Source organism: Schistocerca nitens, chromosome 9 (assembly GCF_023898315.1).
Source record: "Schistocerca nitens isolate TAMUIC-IGC-003100 chromosome 9, iqSchNite1.1, whole genome shotgun sequence".
NCBI classification, from domain to species: Eukaryota; Metazoa; Arthropoda; class Insecta; order Orthoptera; family Acrididae; genus Schistocerca; species Schistocerca nitens.
This window is the reverse complement of record NC_064622.1, coordinates 21,989,158-22,009,464: the sequence shown is the minus strand read 5'-3', so window position 1 is coordinate 22,009,464 and position 20,307 is coordinate 21,989,158. Positions and strand designations below refer to the sequence as shown.

At 39.9% G+C, this 20,307-nt stretch overlaps 1 protein-coding gene and 1 long non-coding RNA gene across 2 annotated transcripts in view; one reads left to right on the top strand and one right to left on the bottom strand.

Annotated features, from left to right (window-relative positions):
- LOC126203034 (pyridoxal kinase) overlaps window positions 1–4,412 on the bottom strand; it is a 108,900-nt gene extending 104,488 nt beyond the window's left edge. Inside the window, exons 1-3 of the mRNA XM_049937271.1 lie at window positions 4,004–4,412; window positions 3,748–3,847; window positions 3,521–3,664 (exon numbers count right to left, since the gene is read on the bottom strand). Coding sequence (XP_049793228.1) covers window positions 3,521–3,664; window positions 3,748–3,847; window positions 4,004–4,090 — 331 coding nt within the window. The 5' untranslated portion in view covers window positions 4,091–4,412. The remainder of the gene's footprint in view (window positions 1–3,520; window positions 3,665–3,747; window positions 3,848–4,003) is intronic.
- LOC126203035 (uncharacterized) lies at window positions 3,979–18,984 on the top strand. The gene is made up of 3 exons (XR_007540218.1): window positions 3,979–4,356; window positions 4,452–4,571; window positions 18,936–18,984. It is a non-coding gene; the product is annotated as an uncharacterized LOC126203035 (long non-coding RNA).
- Window positions 18,985–20,307: the final 1,323 nt, after the last annotated feature.

The window sequence follows — 20,307 nt, the reverse complement described above, 5'->3', positions numbered from 1 at the left end:
CATCTTTGAATAGTTAATTATCCTGTGTGTGTACCGCTCACCTGGTGGTATTTTAGAAACTTTCATTAATGAATTAACGGATATCTTGGAAACAGTCTCAGCCCCAAACTAACATCATAATGTGTGAAGACATAGATATTAATGCAGGGATTGAGAATGAAATTAGTAATAACTTCCTCAACTTTTTCGGGCACTTTTGGTGAGGCCGAAATGATAAGCACTGCTACCAGGGTATCAAAACGTTCAGCATCAGCCTTAAGCCATGTACTTGCACGTACTGACAGGGAGAACTGTGAAATATTTGTAAGAGATCTTAGCCTTTGTGATAATTACTGTCAGAAAATAAACCCAAACACTCGCTTTGAGCAGCCCACAGAACTGCTCACCCACAGGAGGACCTTCTCAGAATATAAAATACATACATTTATTTATTCATTCATCCAAGAGTAATCTCACAATTATGTAGCATTTTTCAAGGTAATACAATGCCAATCAAAGGGACAAAATATAATACAGCATACAGAACATGCTTTAAGAGGATAGGTGGTGGTCAGCCATGGCCCTGGTTTTGGAATCATCCTCGCATTTGACTTAGTGATCCAAGAAAACCACAGAAAACCCAAATCAGAATAGCCAGACAGAGCAGCTCTTCAATGAATAATGTTTCTTCATTTAAAAAATAAATTGTTTCATGTAACTTGCAATATTAAACATGGTTTTTTTCCTCCACAGCCCACACACTGAGGACACATGCTGATGACTCCTAGACTTGTTTGGCACACACTGTTCATTTTTGGGGAGACAGTTCTGAAAGTATCCACTTCTACAGTGGCAGCTAAGGAAAATAAATGGATAAATGCAGATATTAGAAAGTCCTCCTGGACACTTAAATTTCTCAGTTCTTAATAAAACCACTACAGCAATCCACAATTCCCAGATTATTATCACAGGCATAAAAATATACAGGAGGGTATTGCTTGCTGTAGAAAAATATTTCCGTGACAAACTAATATATAATGCAGAAAATAAAAGCAAAGGAGTGTAGCAAGTCATAAAAGGCAGACAGAAGCATAATAACATACAAATTAAAGATGGGGATAGAATAACAAAAAATCCTTGGTAATTAGCTGACTTCTCTGGAACTGCGAAGAAGATACAGAAAAATTTTCCTGAAACACATGTGGTACCCACAATAATTTACACAGCAAGCACAATGATGGTGTTTCCTATAACATAGCTTGGAGTAAGGAAGACAATACTGAAATTAAAAAATAAGAAGTCAGCAGGTATGGATGGGGTGCCAGTCTGTTTTCAAAGGGTGCATTGAAAGCATACGAGTCCTTTTAACAAACATACTAAATGAGTCCTTTAATTCAGGTATTTTTCCAGAATACCTACAGCATGCACGAGTAGTGCCTTCACAAAAGAAAGGTAAAGTGGAAAATATTGAAAACTAAAACCCAGTTTCACTACTGTCCTCATTCCTAGGAACAACTGAATCAATCATGAAAGACAGACTAATGATATTTTATAAATGTGTGGTGTCTGTTCCTTCTCCCTTCCATTTCCACACAGACTAATGAGTTAAATAAATATAGACATTTTAATGAAACGAAGTTTGGTTTCCAAATAAGAATGAGTACAATATTGACCATCACAGACCCTACAAGAGTGGCAGATTCTACAAATGTGGCATCTTGACACGGATGACTGCTTTGCAAGTATATTCCCACACATTTTCAAAGCTTTTAACACTGTTGACCATAAACTACTACTACTAAACAAGCAGCAAGCATTGCGAGTAAAAGGAATAATGAATGAGTGGTACCAGTCTTACCCAGAAAACAGGAAGCATGGGGAAGAGGTAGTTCACACATCTGTGGATGATAAATTTTTAACATAGCATTTGTCAGACGAGAAACATATAAATATGGGTGTTCCTCGTGATAGTGTATTGGGCCCAGTCTTGTTCTTACTGTACATCAATGACTTTTCAGACAGTATAAGACAAGGAGAAAAATTTCTCTTTCCTGGTGACAGCAGCATCACAGACACAGATTTTTTTAAAAAAACCACAAGAGTTCCTATTACAGAAAGCGAATGAAACCCTCAAGGATGGGGCACGATGTAATGAATTAACATTGAATGTGAAGGAAACAAACAGTACACACTTCAGCATAAAGAGAGGAAACAACTGTTGCATTTAGCATAGATGAAAAACCTATAGATTGTACAATAAACACAAAGTTTTTAGGGGTGAATATTGATTGTCAATTAAAATGGAATGAACAAACAAAGATACTGGCAAGAAAATGTCATCCACACAAGTTAAGCTCTTAGTGTTTTATCATCAGTAATCTTGTGGTGTCATATCATTTCTTAGCTATGGGACTCTTTTCTGCAAACGGAAGGCACACAACAAGGACACAATTTTTTAAACTGCAGAAAAGGACCAAAAGCGTAATAAGTAGGAGTGGTAGCAGGGCTAATTGTAAAGAGAGATTTAAAACAACTGGGCATCCTTACTGCACCAAGTGAGTACACATCTACCAATCTGTGGCGCACAGCAGAGAAAATATTACTAAATACTTCTTTAACAGTTCTATAGGCCTACATAATCACGGAAGAACAGTCAACCTGCAATTACACTTATCCATGAAAAAAAAGCAGCATATCAGGTGATAAAACTGTAATACATTGCCAAAGGAAATAGGTCTTTAAAAAGACAGTTGTAATGAATACTACACAATTAAAGATTACTCGCAGCAGTGGTTAATATTGACAGGGGATAACAATAAAACCCTCTTGTATTTCAATACATGACCAGTGTTTACTGCTTTTACAGAAAATAATGTGTCAAGATCCAAAGTACATCTAGTAATAGCTTGGCATTCTCATGAGTTCAACATCTCAATCACTGTGTGGGGGGGGGGGGGGGGGATGCTGACTCAGTTTATCAGATGGACATAGGGAAGGATAGGATGACATACATGACGCAAAGTTGAATGTTTACAAGCCTGCAGCCAGTTTTCCAAACAGATTGGAGTTATTGCAAAGGGCACAGCTGCATCTTCATGGTCCAGAAGTCATCAGCGGGTGTCCTTAGTGTGCAGTGACGAACACCAAAATTATGTTTTATTTTATAAGTTATCTGACACACACAGTGTGTCAATCTAAGAACATTGCACCAACAGCAACCAATTGAATGAGGTGGTGCAGCTGTTAAGACACTGACCTAATATTCGGGAGGATGGAGTTCACTCTGGCCATCCTGCTTTAGTTTTACTGTAGTTCTCCTAAAAACTTCACGTAAATGCAGGGATGATTCCTTCATAAGGGCCACAGCAAACCTCATGTCCTATCCTCATAATGCATACTTATGTAATCTGTGCATATATTTTAAACTACTGATTTTCAATGTTTTATCAGGTGATTCTTGGATGAATAAAAATAAAAAATAGTATTAGTACAGAGCTATATGTATGTCATTCAAGCATATAGTAGTTCTAAAATAACATACCATACATCAGATTTGGATTTTTAGCACGTAGCTGTTTGACAGCATCAGCTATGCCTTTAAGGAATGTTGGTGAGCCTGAGTATCCAGTCAATAGGTGAGAGTAATGATCAAGCCCATTGCTCGCCAAACCCTTCATCAACTGTGCTATAGACAAACGCAGTGATTAAACTCTAGTAAAAATGGTTATAGGTATTATTTTTCTCAATTTTCTCTGAGGTAACACTCACCCAGTTCGTCAGCATGTAGTACTTGTCCCGCACAAGATCCATAACCAGTATGGTTTGATAACTGTACAGAATTAATGGCATCGACTTCGAATCCAAGAACCTGGCGAAAAGAGTTAATATGTATTCATTTCTCAATGACGATAGCAAAATCTGTTAAAGCTGTTTATCCACATATTCAGCGGTAAAGACATGTACAGTTTTTTCCTGATTTTGTAACAGTCAATCGTCATTGTGAAATTTGTTGCTCCTCATTTACCTGCAAGGGAAATGTAGCACTCTTGTTTCCTACGTATCCCGATACGACATGACTTTGTATGGAAAGAACCCTTGGTGATTTTCCCATGATTGCACTGTTTGTTAGCTTAATTCCTTATGCGAAACAGGAAAACGGGTAAACGAGTCTCTGTGCATCCACAATACTAGGGTTCTACCGTTTCGGAATGTTACGTCGACATGATTTTTTATCACGTGAATCAATTGAATTCAAGCCGAGCCGTGCAGCAGACGCTTCTCTGTGTAGTGTTTACTATTGACTTATATAGTATGGATATGGAATCAATACACGGGGCAAATGTATGAAGAGGAATTATTTAATAATGTCACTTTGCTGTAAGCTACAGTTAATGGATTGTTCAGTAAATTGTAGCGATAAAGTGCATTTATCATTAAATAATCGTCAACGTCTGTCCCATTACTTTTGGTAGACGGAGCATAGATGTTGCAGATATACCACCACTCCACATTGTTTTCTGATCTCTTTGCGGAATGCAAAGGACTATGACGTATACCCGTTTTGTAAACAGTGAAGACGTGTTAGTTTGACGGTAAGTTGTGAATGTGAATAAAAATGATAGAAGTATGATACTGAACGTTATAAACTGGGTGTAAAATTAGTTTTACCAAAAAAAGCATAATCATGAGTGGCAAAATAATATTAAATGATACCCACGAACAGATCGGCGATGCCGTATGGTCTCAACAAACGTGGAGATTTTCTGTGGTATCACAGGAAACTCATTTTTTAAACATCTCAATTTGTCATGTGCTCCTACGGGTAGTTTCTTACTTGATAATTATTTGTTAATCATATTGTAAAATCACCCCCTACTATGATTTAATAATTTCTTGCTGTGTGCTGTTTCACGCAATTTCTGACCGTTTCATTATGTTCAGTATATCCATTGTGGATGACGAACTGCGACTGTGATTTAAATTGGCGTTTATTATGTAATAAGTATGCAGCCAGTCGTTTTTTTACGATTTATTCAACCATGAGCATGTTTTCGAGCCACTACAGGTTCATCTTCAGATGGAGGTGTTAAAAGAAAATTATGTTGTGGACCAAGTGTTGGTAGATGCAGTGCCGGTGAGCTCACTGCCTTGTGGTATCCACATCAGATTACTTCTTACAATGTGCATTATTAAGCTATGCACACAAATAAACACAGTATGCAGCTACACTTGGTTTTTAGTGTAAAACCAAGTGTGCTGGTAGCCTCTTACTTTCTTTATTTGTGTACATATAGCACGTTATAAGAAGCAATCAGATGTGAATACCACAAGGCAGTGCACTCACCAGCACTGCATCTAGCTACACTTGGTCCACAACATAACGTTCTTGTAACATCTCCATCTGAAGATGAGCCTGCAATGGCTCAAAAACATATTCTTGGTTGAATAAATCACAAAAAAAAAAGCGATTGGTTGCGCATTTATTACCAGATAAACGACAGTTTCATTATTCCTGTTCCTTATTTGTGACTACTCTTCCTTGTGGCAAAATGATTCACATTTGTAGGAATATTTTGTGTTTAATTCTTCTTTACCGACCACATCTATGTATTTATTATATGCTCCAGCATTCCAATAATTGCAAAAAACAGTGAATGTGAAATAACAAAACAGTGCGAGACACTGCGATTATCTAACCGAGTCAATCCTTATCAAATCAGTGAAAGGTTTGGACCCCATGGTGTCTGTATATCCATACTCTAAGAACCACTGTGAAATGTGTGGCAGAGTGTAAATATTTATTATATTTGTTTATTGTATGTACCAACACAGTGAACAAAAAGTACAATTTTCACTTTATGTTTCTGTGGTTTGAATTTCAAGTTGGATAAAGGATGGGTTCTTAAGATACAAAATTAAGAAAATTTATCTTACTTGAAAGAGCTAATAGATTTTAGTAACCGGATATAAAAATCAATACTTTCTTTCAAAAATCAAACTGAGGTATTAGGCTTACTGAAATTTGAAGTGGTGCCACCTAATAGAAGAAAGTGAAATCTGTCAGGTTGAGATGGTCAGGCCCTATGATGTAGTAGCAATTAAAAGCATAGTAGATGGAAATCCATAGGATCAGTCATGAACCAGGGCGATAGGCAAATGGGAAGGGGAGGTGGTGTATTATTGGATCCTTCTGTCGCCCACCAGGCTCATCTCCTGATATCACCGAAAACTTCAGAGGAAACCTGAAGTTGAGTGTAAGTCCCCCAATCATGCTGTAATCATTGGTGGAGACTTTAATCATCCAGCAATTAATTGGGAAAGTAACAGTTTTGTTAGTGGTGGGCGTGATTTTAAGACATTCTGTGAAATTTTATTAAACGCCTTCTCTGAAAACTGCTTGGGACAGGTAGTTAGGAACCCCACTCATAATGGCTGTATATTGGATCTAATGGCAACAAATAGACCTGACATCTTTGAGGGCATCCACATTGAAACTGGTACCAGTGATCACGACACAGTTATGGCAACAATGATTATCAAAGTGCAAAGGACAGTTAAAACAAGGAGAAAGATAAATATGTTCAGTAAGCTAGATGAAAAATCAGTAGTATTGTATCTCATTGAGGAACCTGAAACTTTCAGCATAAGGCAGGAGCGTGTGGAGGAACTCTGGCTCAGGTTTAAAAGAATAGTTGACCATGCACTGGATAGATATGTACCCGGTAGAACAGTTAATAATGATAGGGGACCTCTGTGGTATACAATCACTGTAAAGAAACAGAGATTACTGCATAATAGGTGTAAAACAAAGCGTAGGCCTGTAGATAGAGAGATGCTGAATTAAATGCATTTGCCTGTCAAAATAGCAATACATGATGCCTTCAGTGACTACTGTAGCAGAATATTGTCAAATGATTTTTCAAAAAAATCCAAAGATATTATGGTCATATGTAAAGGCTGTTAGTGGCACCAAAGTTAGTGTTCAGTTCCTAGTGAATGAGACAGGAACTGAAATTGAAGGTAGAAAAACAAAAGCTGAAATGCTTAACTCTATTTTCAAATGTTCCTTTACAAACGAAAACCCAGGAGAATTGTCCCCATGTAATCCTCATACCACTGCAAAGAGGAATGAAATAGATATTAGTGTCAGTGGTGTTGAGAAACAGCTGAAATAATTAAAACTGAACTAAGCCCCAGGCCCCGATGGAATCCCTGTGACATTCTATACAGAATTGGTGGCTGAGTTAGCTCTTCTTCTAACTACAATCTATCGTAGATCCCTTAATTAAAAAAACCATGCCCAGTTCTTGGAAAAAGGCAGAGGTCACACCCATCTACTACAAGGGTGGGAGAAGTGATCTGCAAAACTACAGCCGTTATCTTTGACATTGATTTGTTGTAGAATCTTACAATGTATTCTGAGCTAAAACATAATGAGATATCTTGAACAGAATGACCTCCTCAGTGTCAACTAGTATGGATTTCGAAAATGTCGATCATGTGAAGCCTGACCCTCACTTTTCTCACATGACATAATGAAACCTTTGGATCAAGGCAATCAGGTAGATGCAGTGTTTCTTCATTTCCAAAAAGCATTTGACTCAGTACTGCACCTACTCTTATTGTCAAAAGTATGATCATACAGGGTATCAGGTGAAATTTGTGTTGGATTGAGGACATTTTTGGAGGGAGGGCATGTTACCTTGGATGAAGAGTCATCATCAGATGTAAAAGTAACTTTGGGTGTGCCCCAGGGAAGTGTGTTGGGACACTCGCTGTTCATGTTGTATATTAATGACCTTGCAGACAGTATAAATAGTAAAATCAGGCTTTTTGCAGATGATGCAATTATTTATAATGAAGTGCTATCTAAGAGAAACTGCATAAATATTCAGTCAGATCTTGATAATATTTCAACATGGTGCAGAGATTGGCAACTTGCTCTAAATGTTCAGAAATTTTAAATTGTGTGCTTTGCAGAATGAGAAACAATGCAGTATCCGATGACTATAATATCAGTGAGTCACTGTTGGAAGGGCCAACTCGTACAAATACGTGCATGTAACACTTTGCAGAATATAAAATGGAATGATCACATAGGTGGGTATAGCAGGTGGTAGACCTTTGTTTATTGGTAGAATACTGGGGAAGCACAATCAGCCTACAAAAGAGATTTCTTTCAAATCTCTCATGCACCTGGTTCTAGAAAGTTGCTCAAGTCTGTGGGTCCCTTACCAGATAGGGCTAACGGGGGATATTGAATGTTTACAGAGAAGGGCAGCACGAGTGGTCACAGGTTTGTTTAATCCATGGGATAGTGTCACAGAAATATGGGCAGACTCATGAAGAAGTACTTAAACTATCACGAGAGAGTCTATTATAAATGTCATTCACATAGGGACGTGTTTGTTAATCCTATAGTATTAACCTGGTAGGACACGTAAATAATGAAAGTTACCTGAACAAATGATACTGAATCAGAATGATTTTAATTGGCATTGTGCAGTTTGTAGAAGAGTTTTAAGCAACCTTTCTGGAATGCAAATAATATAGTTACCCAAAGCAATCATTTGAACATGAACATGCTTACATGAAGTCTTCCTTGTATGAGACCTCTTATTTAGATGTTTTAAAATGTTATTCAGAGATCTAAATTCAGTGTCCTTGGGTTTATACGAAATCTGCTCACCGAGCGATGACAGGAGAAAACACACATAAAAACACACAGAACAGATTTTACGTATGCAAGCTTTCAGAGTTAACGGCTCCTCCTTATGGTAGGAAGGTTGAAGGGAAAGGAAGAGCGCTGAAGAAAAAGGACTGGACAGGTTTAGGAAAAGAGGTAAAGTTCGGAAAAGTCACCCAGAACCCCAGGTCAGGGGGGATGTTATTGTTGCTTAACCACTCTGCCACAGGCCGTGCATTATGAACAGGTGCTTGATTGTGTTGAAAGATGCAATCATCATTCCTGAATTGCTCTTCAACAGTGGGAAGCAAGAAGGTGCTCAAAACATCAATGTAGGCCAGTGCTGTGATAGTGCCACACAAAATAAGGGGTGCAAGCACCCTCCATGAAAAACACGACCACACCATAACACCACCGCCTTCGAATTTTACTGTTGGGACTACACACGCTGGCAGATGCCGTTCACTGGGCATTCATCATACCCACACCCTGCCATCGGATCGCCACATTGTGTACCGTGATTCGTCACTCCATGCAATGTTTATCTACTGTTCAGTCATCCAATGGTTATGGTCCTTACAGTAAGCAGGGCGTCGTTTGGCATTTACTGGCTTGATGGATGGCTTACGAGCAGCCGCTTGACCATGAAATCCAAGTTTTCTCACCTCCTGGCTAACTGTCATAGTACTTGCAGTGGATCCTGATGCAGTTTGGAATTCCTGTGTGATTGATCTGGATAGATGTCTGCCTATTACATATTATGACCCTCTTCAACTGTCGGCTGTCTCTGTCAATCAACAGATGAGGTCGGCCTGTACGCTTTGTGATGCACATGTTCCTTCACATTTCCACTTCACTATCACATTGGAAACAGTGGACCTAGGGATGTTTAGGAGTGTGGAAATCTCGCATACAGACGTATGACACAAGTGACACCCAATCACCTGACCACATTCAAAATCCGTGAGTTCCACGGAGCGCCCCATTCTGCTCTCTCGCGATGTCTAATGATAACTGAGGTTGCTGAGTGCCTGGCAGTAGGTGGTAGCACAATGTGCCTAATGTGAACACAGGAAGAACGTCGATACAGGAACCATTGGTATAACAGTTGTAAATTGTCGTAACTGTGTTGAGAAAGTACCAGAGCTCCAAGTGCTAATAGAAAGCACTGATGCTCAAATCGTTACAGGCACTGAAAGCTGGCTAAATCAGATATAAGCTCAGCCGAAATTTTTGCGAAGAACCTAATGGTGTTCTGAAAGGATAGGCTAAACACGGTTGGCGGTAGTGTGTTTGTTGCTGTCAGAAGTAGTTTAACTTGTCGCGAAATTGAAGTAGATACTTCCTGTGAGTTGGTATGGGCAGAGGTCATTGTTGGCAACTGGAATAAAATAATAATTGGATCCATTTACCAACCTTCCAATTCAGATGATACAGTTACTGAAAGGTTCAAGGAAAACTAGAATTTGATTTCAAACACGTACCCGATGCATACGATACTAGTTGGTGGTGACTTTAATTTATCCTCGATATGTTGGCGAAAATACATGTTTAAGTTCAGAGGTACGCATAAAGTATCATGTGAAATTGTGCTAAACGCAATTATTTTGAGCAGTTATTTCATGAGCCCACGCGAATAGGAAACAGTTGTGAAAATACACTTGACCTCTTAGCAACAAATAATCCTGAGTTAATAACGAGCATCAAAACCTATTCAGGGATTAGTGAACACAGGGTTGTCGTAGCAAGGTTGAATATTGTAATCCCCAAATCCTCGAAAAATAAGCGAAAAATATACCTATTCAAAAAAGCAGATAAAAATTCACTTGACACCTTCCTGAGAGACAATCTCCACTCATCCCAAATTAATAATATAATTGTGGACCAGATGTGGCTTAAATTCAAAGAAATAGTATCAGCAGCAATTGAGAGACTTATACCAAATAAATTAACAAACAACGGAGCTGATCCTCCTTGGCACACAAAACAGGTTAGAACACTGTTGCAGAAACAATGAAATGAATATGCCAAATTTAAACATCCACAAAAGCTCCAAGATGGGCGATCTTTTACAGAAGCTCGAATTTAGTGCGGACTTCAGTGCAAGATGCTTATAACAGTTTCCGCAACGAAACTTTGTCTTGAAACCTGGCAGAAAATCCAAAAAGAAATATGTTAACGGCAAGAAACAATCAATGCCTTCTCTGCGCGATAGCAGTGGAGTTACTATCGAAGATAGTGGTGCCAAAGCTGAGTTACTAAACACAGCCTTCCGAAATGCCTTCACAAAAGAAGATGAAGTAAATATTCCAGAAATCGAATCAAGAACAGCTGCCAACATGAGTAATGTAGAAGTAAATATCCTCGGAGTAATGAAGCAACTTAAATCACTTGTTGTTGTGGTCTTCAGTCCTGAGACTGGTTTGATGCAGCTCTCCATGCTACTCTATCCTGTGCAAGCTTCTTCATCTCCCAGTACCTACTGCAACCTACATCCTTCTGAATCTGCTTAACGTACGCATCTCTTGGTCTCCCCCTACGATTTTTACCCTCCACGCTGCCCTCCAATACTAAATTGGTGATCCCTTGATGCCTCAGAACATGTCCTACCAACCGATCCCTTCTTCTGGTCAAGTTGTGCCACAAACTCCTCTTCTCCCCAATCCTGTTCAGTACCTCCTCATTAGTTATGTGATCTACCCATCTAATCTTCAGCATTCTTCTGTAGCACCACATTTCGAAAGCTTCTATTCTCTTCTTGTCCAAACTATTTATCGTCCATGTTTCACTTCCATACATGGCTACACTCCATACAAATACTTTCAGAAAAGACTTCCTGACACTTAAGTCTATACTCGATGTTAACAAATTTTTCTTCTTCAGAAACGCTTTCCTTGCCATTGCCAGTCTACATTTTATATCCTCTCTACTGCGACCATCATCAGTTATTTTGCTCCCCAAATAGCAAAACTCCTTTACTACTTTAAGTGTCTCATTTCCTAATCTAATACCCTCAACATCACCCGACTTAATTCGACTACATTCCATTATCCTCGTTTTGCTTTTGTTGATGTTCATCTTATATCCTCCCTTCAAGACACCATCCATTCCATTCAACTGCTCTTCCAAGTCCTTTGCTGTCTCTGACAGAATTACAATGTCATCGGCGAACCTCAAAGTTTTTATTTCTTCTCCATGGATTTTAATACCTACTCCGAATTTTTCTTTTGTTTCCTTTACTGCTTGCTCAATATACAGATTGAATAACATCGGGGAGAGGCTACAACCCTGTCTTACTCCCTTCCCAACCACTGCTTCCCTTTCATGTCCCTCGACTCTTATAACTGCCATCTGGTTTCTGTACAAATTGTAAATAGCCTTTCGCTCCCTGTATTTTACCCCTGCCACCTTTAGAATTTGAAAGAGAGTATTCCAGTCAACATTGTCAAAAGCTTTCTCTAAGTCTACAAATGCTAGAAACGTAGGTTTGCCTTTCCTTAATCTTTCTTCTAAGATAAGTCGTAAGGTCAGTATTGCCTCACGTGTCCCAGTATTTCTACGGAATCCAAACTGATCTTCCCCGAGGTCGGCTTCTACTAGTTTTTCCATTCGTCTGTAAAGAATTCGTGTTAGTATTTTGCAGCTGTGGCTTATTAAACTGATTGTTCGGTAATTTTCACATCTGTCAACACCTGCTTTCTTTGGGATTGGAATTATTATATTCTTCTTGAAGTCTGAGGGTATTTCGCCTGTTTCATACATCTTGCTCACCAGATGGTAGAGTTTTGTCAGGACTGGCTCTCCCAAGGCCGTCAGTAGTTCCAATGGAATGTTGTCTACTCCGGGGGCCTTGTTTCGACTCAGGTCTTTCAGTGCTCTGTCAAACTCTTCACGCAGTATCGTATCTCCCATTTCATCTTCATCTACATCCTCTTCCATTTCCATAATATTGTCCTCAAGTACATCGCCCTTGTATAGACCCTCTATATACTCCTTCCACCTTTCTGCTTTCCCTTCTTTGCTCAGAACTGGGTTTCCATCTGAGCTCTTGATGTTCATACAAGTGGTTCTCTTATCTCCAAAGGTCTCTTTAATTTTCCTGTAGGCAGTATCTATCTTACCCCTAGTAAGATAAGCCTCTACATCCTTACATTTGTCCTCTAGCCATCCCTGCTTAGCCATTTTGCACTTCCTGTCGATCTCATTTTTGAGACGTTTGTATTCCTTTTTGCCTGCTTCATTTACTGCATTTTTATATTTTCTCCTTTCATCAATTAAATTCAATATTTCTTCTGTTACCCAAGGATTTCTACTAGCCCTCGTCTTTTTACCTACTTGATACTCTGCTGCCTTCACTACTTCATCCCTCAAAGCTACCCATTCTTCTTCTACTGTATTTCTTTCCCCCATTCCTGTCAATTGTTCCCTTATGCTCTCCCTGAAACTCTGTACAACCTCTGGTTCTTTCAGTTTATCCAGGTCCCATCTCCTTAAATTCCCACCTTTTTGCGCTTTCGTCAGTTTTAATCTACAGGTCATAACCAATAGATTGTGGTCAGAGTCCACATCTGCCCCTGGAAATGTCTTACAATTTAAAACCTGGTTCCTAAATCTCTGTCTTACCATTATATAATCAATCTGATACCTTTTAGTATCTCCAGGGTTCTTCCATGTATACAACCTTCTATCATGATTCTTAAACCAAGTGTTAGCTATGATTAAATCACTTAATAAAAGCAAATCTTCTGGTCCAGACTGTATACCAATTAGGTTCCTTTCGGAGTATGCATTTGCATTAGCTGCATACCTAACAATCATATACAGCCGTTCGCTCGACAAAAGATCCATACCCAAAGACTGGAAAGTTGCACAGGTCACACCAATATTCAAGAAAGGTAGTAGGAATAATATACTAAATTATAGGCCCATATCGTTAACGTTGATATGCAGCAGGATTTTGGAACATATATTGTGCTCGACATTATGAATTACCTTGAAGAAAACAGTCTATTGACACACAGTCAACATGGGTTTAGGAAACATTGTTCCTGTGAAACACAACTAGCTCTTTATTCACATGAAGTGTTGAGTGCTATTGACAAGGGATTTGAGATCGATTCTGTATTTCTGGATTTCTGGAAGGCTTTTCACACAGTACCACATAGTGAAATTGCGTGCTAATGGTATATCGTCTCAGTTATGTGACTGGATTTGTGATTTCCTGTCGGCGAGGTCACAGTTCGTAGTAATTGATGGAAAGTCATCGAGTAAAACAGAAGTGATTTGTGGCATTCCCCAAGGTAGTGTTATAAGCCCTTTGCTGTTCCTTATCTATATAAACGATTTGGTAGACAATTTGAGCAGCCGTCTTCGGTTGTTTGCAGATGACGCTGTCATTTATCAACTAATAAAGACATAAGAAGATCAAAACAAACTGCAAAACAATTTAGAAAAGATATCTGAATGGTGTGAAAAGTGGCAGTTGACCCTAAATAATGAAAAGTGTGAGGTCATCCACATGAGAGCTAAAAGAAACTCGTTATATTTCTGTTACACGATCAATCAGTCTAATCTAAAAGCTGTAAATTCAACTAAATACCTAAGTATTACAACTATAAACAACTTAAATTGGAAGGAACACATAGAAAATGTTGTGGGGAAGGCTAACCAAAGACTGCATTTTATTGGCAGGACACTCAGAAAATGTAACAGACATACTAAGGAGACTGCCTACACTACGCTTGTCCATCCTCTTTTAGACTACTGCTGTGCAGTGTGGGATCCTTACCAGATAGGACTGACGGAGTGCATCGAAAAGTTCAAAGAAAGGCAGCACGTTTTGTATTATCATGAAATATGGGAGAGAGTGTCACAGAAATGATACAGGATTTGGGCTGGACATCATTAAAAGAAATGCTTTTTTTTTTGCGACGGAATCTCTCACGAAATTCCAATCACCAACTTTCTACTCCAAATGCAAAAATATTTTGTTGATACCAGACTACATAGGGAGGAACGATCACCACAATAAAATAAGGGAAATCAGCTCGTGCTGAAATATATAGGTGTTCATTCTTTCCACGCGCTATACGAGATTGGAATAATAGAGAATTGTGAAGGTGGTTGGATGAACCCTCTGCCAGGCACTTAAATGTGATTTGCAGAGTATCCATGTAGATGTAGATGAAGGCTACACTTTGGCGATTTGGTTGGGAAATAGTGCAACATCATCTGTACAGCCCGGATCATTCACCATGTGAGTTTTCACATACTTGGCGGCTTGGTGAAAAGTATTTGTGGATGTCGGTTTTAATCAGATGAGGAAGTGCAAGAGTAGGTGTGGTTTTGGATTTGTCAGCGGCCAACCACATTCTACAAAACAGGAATTGATTGTCTTGTCTCCCAGTGGGATAAATGTCATAATGCGTGTGGTGATTGTTTTTGAATGAAACTATTCCACAGTCCCATCGTGGCAGTTGTAAGGTATCCACTTGACTGCACCTTCTATTTCCAGAGATGTAAAAGCTAAACTTCACCTTTTTTCAACCACGTACCTTTGCAATCAAATTTTCTTCAAATTATCTACATGAAAATTGATTGTAATTTTTTAAAATTCTGCTGAAGACAGAACAAAGAGTTTACAAGATAGCCTAGTTTTGGTTCTTTCAAGAAAATATTGCTATAGAAATTATGTCTTAAAAGTCAATGAAAACTCAGGGTACATCATTGAAAGCTACGAAAGAAAAGCTTTATCAGAGTTCATCAGGAACGCAAAATTTCATCAAAGTCTGATTTGACAATCAGGAACTTTTCCAAAATTAGAACACTTGGCTTGGAGTGGCCTCAACTGTAAACCAGCACACATCAGTGTGACTACTACAGTAGTGCTGCACAGTATTCATAGATTGTTGTGAATGGTTACAAATTGATTCAAAGCAAATTTGGTCAAAAGTCTTGTATTCCTTCCAGTTCAGAGCTATTAATGTTCATTTGTCATAGAAGAAGAGCTTCTGGTTTCCAGTGGCTGAAATAAGAACCCTGGCCTAATTTTGATATGGTATTAAAGTCATCAGTGGAATGAGTAAAAGTTAGCAACTCAGCATACAATTTGTGCACACTGGATCATTGATAGGCACCTCAGTCGTCATTAGGCACATAAACAAGGCTGAAAATGTTTCTATCTTTTGGGCGAATTCTTCATCACAAATGTGGTGTAAATGTACATACACGTACACATGCAAGGCTACATAGTTCCAACTGACAATGCAGGTCAGGTGTGTGAACTCAATGCCCCAGCTACATAGTACTCCTGGATCGAAGGACTGATGACTTTGCTGTTTAATCCCTTAACCCCCAGTCAACCAACCAACCAACCAACCAACCCAACTGTAGAGTGAGTTGTTACTTTACTCCTTCCATCATTAACCTAATTTTTGAATACGAGAAAACGTGTTGTTGTGTCATTGCTATTGTTGTTAACAATCGTAAGTGATCAATCACGCATGCACAGTATTTTTTCTGTTAAACATAACATCAACAAACAAAAATAAATGGAGTGCATGTAATATTTGCTTTTAATCAAACTATGGAAAATCCAGGATGGAATGTAGCAATACCAGAGAAGGAGAGTTGCTACTCACCATATAGCAGAGATGCTGAGTCGCAATAGGCACAGTAAAAAGATTCACACGCTCATAGCTTTCGGCCATTAAGCCTTAGTCAGCAGTAGACACACATATAAACATGCACACACACACACTCATGCAAACTCATCTTGCACTTATGTATGCAGTCTCAGGGAGCTGAAACTACACTGCGAGCAGTAGCACCAGTGCATGATGGGGGTGGCGACTGATTGGGGGTAAGGAGGAGGCTGGGGCAGGGAGGGGGAGGGATAGTATGGTTGGGCGTGGTGGACAATGAAGTGTTGCAGTTTAGACGGAGGGCAGGAGAGAAGGTGCAGAGGGGGGAGGGGTAAGTAGCGGAAAGGAGAGAAATAAAAATCAAAAGAAATTAAAAGACTGGGTGTGGCGGTGAAATGACGCCTGTGTAGTGCTGCAATGGGAACAGGGAGGGGGCTCGATGGGTGAGGACAGTGACTAAAGAAGGTTGAGGCCAGGAGGGTTACAGGAACATAGGATGTATTGCAGGGAAAGTTCCCACTTGCACAATTCAGAGAAGCTGGTGTTGGTGGGTAGGATCCATGTGGCACAGGCTGTGAAGCAGTCATTGAGATGAGGGGTATCATGTTTGGCAGTGTGTTCAGCAACAGGGTGGTCCACTTGTTTTTTGGCCACAGTTTGTCGGTGGCCGTTCATGCGGACAGACAACTTGTTGGTTGTCATGCCTACATAGAATGCAGCACAGTGGTTGCAGCGTAGCTGGTTTCACAGGTAGCCCTGCCTTTGATGGGATAGGTGATGTTAGTGACCAGACTGGAGTAGGTGATGGTAGGAGGATGTATGGGACAGCTCTTGCATCTAGGTCTATAACAGGGGTATGAGCCATGAGGTAAGGGATTGGGAGCAGGGGTTGTGTAAGGATGGACGAGTATATTGTGTAGGTTCAGTGGATGGCAGAATACCATGGTAGGAGGCGTGGGAAGGATAGTAGGTAGGACATTTCTCATTTCAGGGCACGATGTGAGGTAATCGAAACCCTGACGGAGTATGTAATTCAGTTACTCCAGTCCCGGATGGTACTGAGTTATCGAGGGGAATGCTCCTCTGTGGCCGGACTTTGGGACTTAGGAGGTGGTGGGAGACTGGAAAGATAAGGTATGGGAGATTTGTTTTTGTACAAGGATGGGAGGATAATTTTGGTCAGTGAAGGCTTCAGTGAGACCCTCGGTATATTTAGAGAAGGACTGCTCGTCACTGTAGATGCGGCGACCATGGGTGGCTAGGCTGTACGGAAGGGATTTCTTGGTATGGAATGGGTGGCAGCTGTCGAAGTGTAGGTATTGCTGGTCGTGAGTAGGTTTGATATGGACGGAGGTACTGATGTGCCATCTCTGAGGTGGAGGTCAACATCTAGGAAGGTGGCTTGTTGGTTTGAGTAGGACCAGGTGAAGCAAATGGGGGAGAATTTGTTGAGGTTCTGGAGGAATGTGAATAAGGTGTCCTCACCTTCAATCCAGATAGCAAAGATGTCATCAATGAATCTGAACCAGGTAAGGGGTTTATGATTCTGGGTTTTTAGGAAGCATTCCTCTAGATGGCCCATGAATGCAAGATGCAAGACCTGTCTCATACATCCTCCTACCACCACCTACTCCATTCCGGTCACTAACATTACCTTTCCCATCAAAGGCAGGGCTACCTGTGAAACCAGTCATGTGATTTACAAGCTAAGCTGCAACCACTGTGCTCCATTCTATGTAGGCATAACAACCAACAAGTTGTCTGTCCGCATGAACGGCCACCGACAAACTGTGGCCAAAAAACAAGTGGACCACTCTGTTGCTGAACACGCTGCCAAACATGATACCCCTCATCTCAATGACTGCTTCACAGCCTGTGCCACATGGATCCTACCCACCAACACCAGCTTCTCTGAATTGTGCAAGTGGGAACTTTCCCTGCAATACATCCTATGTTCCTGTAACCCTCCTGTCCTCAACCTTCTTTAGTTACTGTCCTCACCCATCGAGCCCCCTCCCTGTTCCCATTGCAGCACTACACAGGCGTCATTTCACCGCCACACCCAGTCTTTTAATTTCTTTTGATTTTTATTTCTTCCTTTCCGCTACTTACCCCCTCCACCCTCCGCACCTTCTCTCCTGCCCTCTGTCTAAACTGCAACACTTCACTGTTCACCACTCCCACCGTACTATCCCTTCCCTCCCCACCCCACCCCAGCCTCCTCCTACCCCCACCCATTCGCCACTCCCATCATGCACTGGTGCTGCTGCTCGCAGTGTAGTTTCAGCTCTGAGACTGCAGACGTGTGTGCAAGTTGCTTTTGCGTGAGTGTGTGTATGCATGTGTGTATTTGTGTCTACTGCTGACAAAGGCTTAGTAGCCAAAAGCTACGAGTGTGTGAATCTTTTTATTGTGCCTATCGCGACTCAGCATCTCTGCTATATGGTGAGTAGCAATTTTCCTTCTCTGGTATTGTAATATTTGCTTTTATAATTTCCAACAACATTTTTAGATTGCTGTGGTACTTGTACTTGGCAATATGCATTTTTTGTCACATTTCTCATAGTACTGTGATGCATTGTTATTATGTATGTAATGTGACGATTTATTATATGTTCTGCTTCCAGTTTGATAAAATCTTTTCCAGCTGTTGCAGTGGTCTTTCTATTTCGGTATGTGAAATAAAATTAATTTCTTTTATTTTGTAATTGAAACTGTGACTTAAATATGCTATATATTGATTTGAGTTCAAAATTTTCAGGGCTCAATAATGTATCTTCTGGATCAAATTCCACTGCATATGGATTATGATGGACAGCGCAGAGCAGAGCGCCTGTCCCGTATCATTGTGACACTTTTTGGAGCTGTAGGTCTTGTGTGGGGCTACATCATCCAGCAGTTCTCACAAACAGTGTATATCCTAGGTGCAGGGTTCGTACTGGCAGCCCTTATTACAATTCCTCCTTGGCCCATGTACCGGCGGAAACCTCTTGCGTGGCAGAAACCGAGGCCAGAAGGAGAAGGTGGCGAACAGCAGTCTGCATTGAAGCAAAAAAAGAAGAAATAAATGTGTTATAGATTATTAACTGTGTGAGAGATCTCCCGTGGTGACAGTGTAGTATATATCCTCTTGTTCTGTAAGAAATTGCTGTCATGTGTACAATCTGAGAAACACACAACTTCTCGAAGACTTTGGAATATACAAATGCAAGCATTCCATTGAGTAATGGTGATATTTTGGTTTAAATTCATTACTTACCTACTTTGTTTCACTTGTTGCATCACTGCCACTTAATAACTAGAGTGTTTTAGAACTGAATAATTTGATCATGTATGTTAGATGCAATTGCACATAAAAAGCAGAACATACTAAATAGCATTACTCCACATTTAATTTTGTGATATACACGTTTAATACTTTCTCACGTTTCTGGAAGGTGAGGAGGCTGTTTGACAGTTTTGTGTGCATCTTATTTGCAATGACATGATATTCACAAGAGACTCTCTCTCTTTGTAGTGCATATTTCCTGAAAGCATGTAGCTCAGCACAGTCGACATAGTATTTCACATCAGTCATCCGTAAGGCATACCTCCTGCGTGATTAAATACTCGAATCATCAGGTGGGCTTATGATGTGTATCAGCAGCCGAGCATTTTATGCTAAGGTTAGAAGTCACCTTGTGCCAGTGATAAAATTCTAGTTTCATACAAATCCTCAAACATGAAAGCATGTTTTTTGCTAACACAAAATATTTTCTTTCACCTTTATAATAAGATGCCACTGAATGTTATCCAAGTATATAATTTGCCTCTGTCATGCAAAAAGTAAAGGAATGTTCTGATTTTGTTTTATATTTGTAGAGCTTCTATCTCTGATCACCTTGATGTCAATAAAATTGCACATTCTTGCACTGAGTGACACATTACAGTATTTGAGGCACTGAAGTTGAGCTCCAAATCCCTATCTGGCCAAGTTTGAGGTTTTATGCAGTTCCCTAA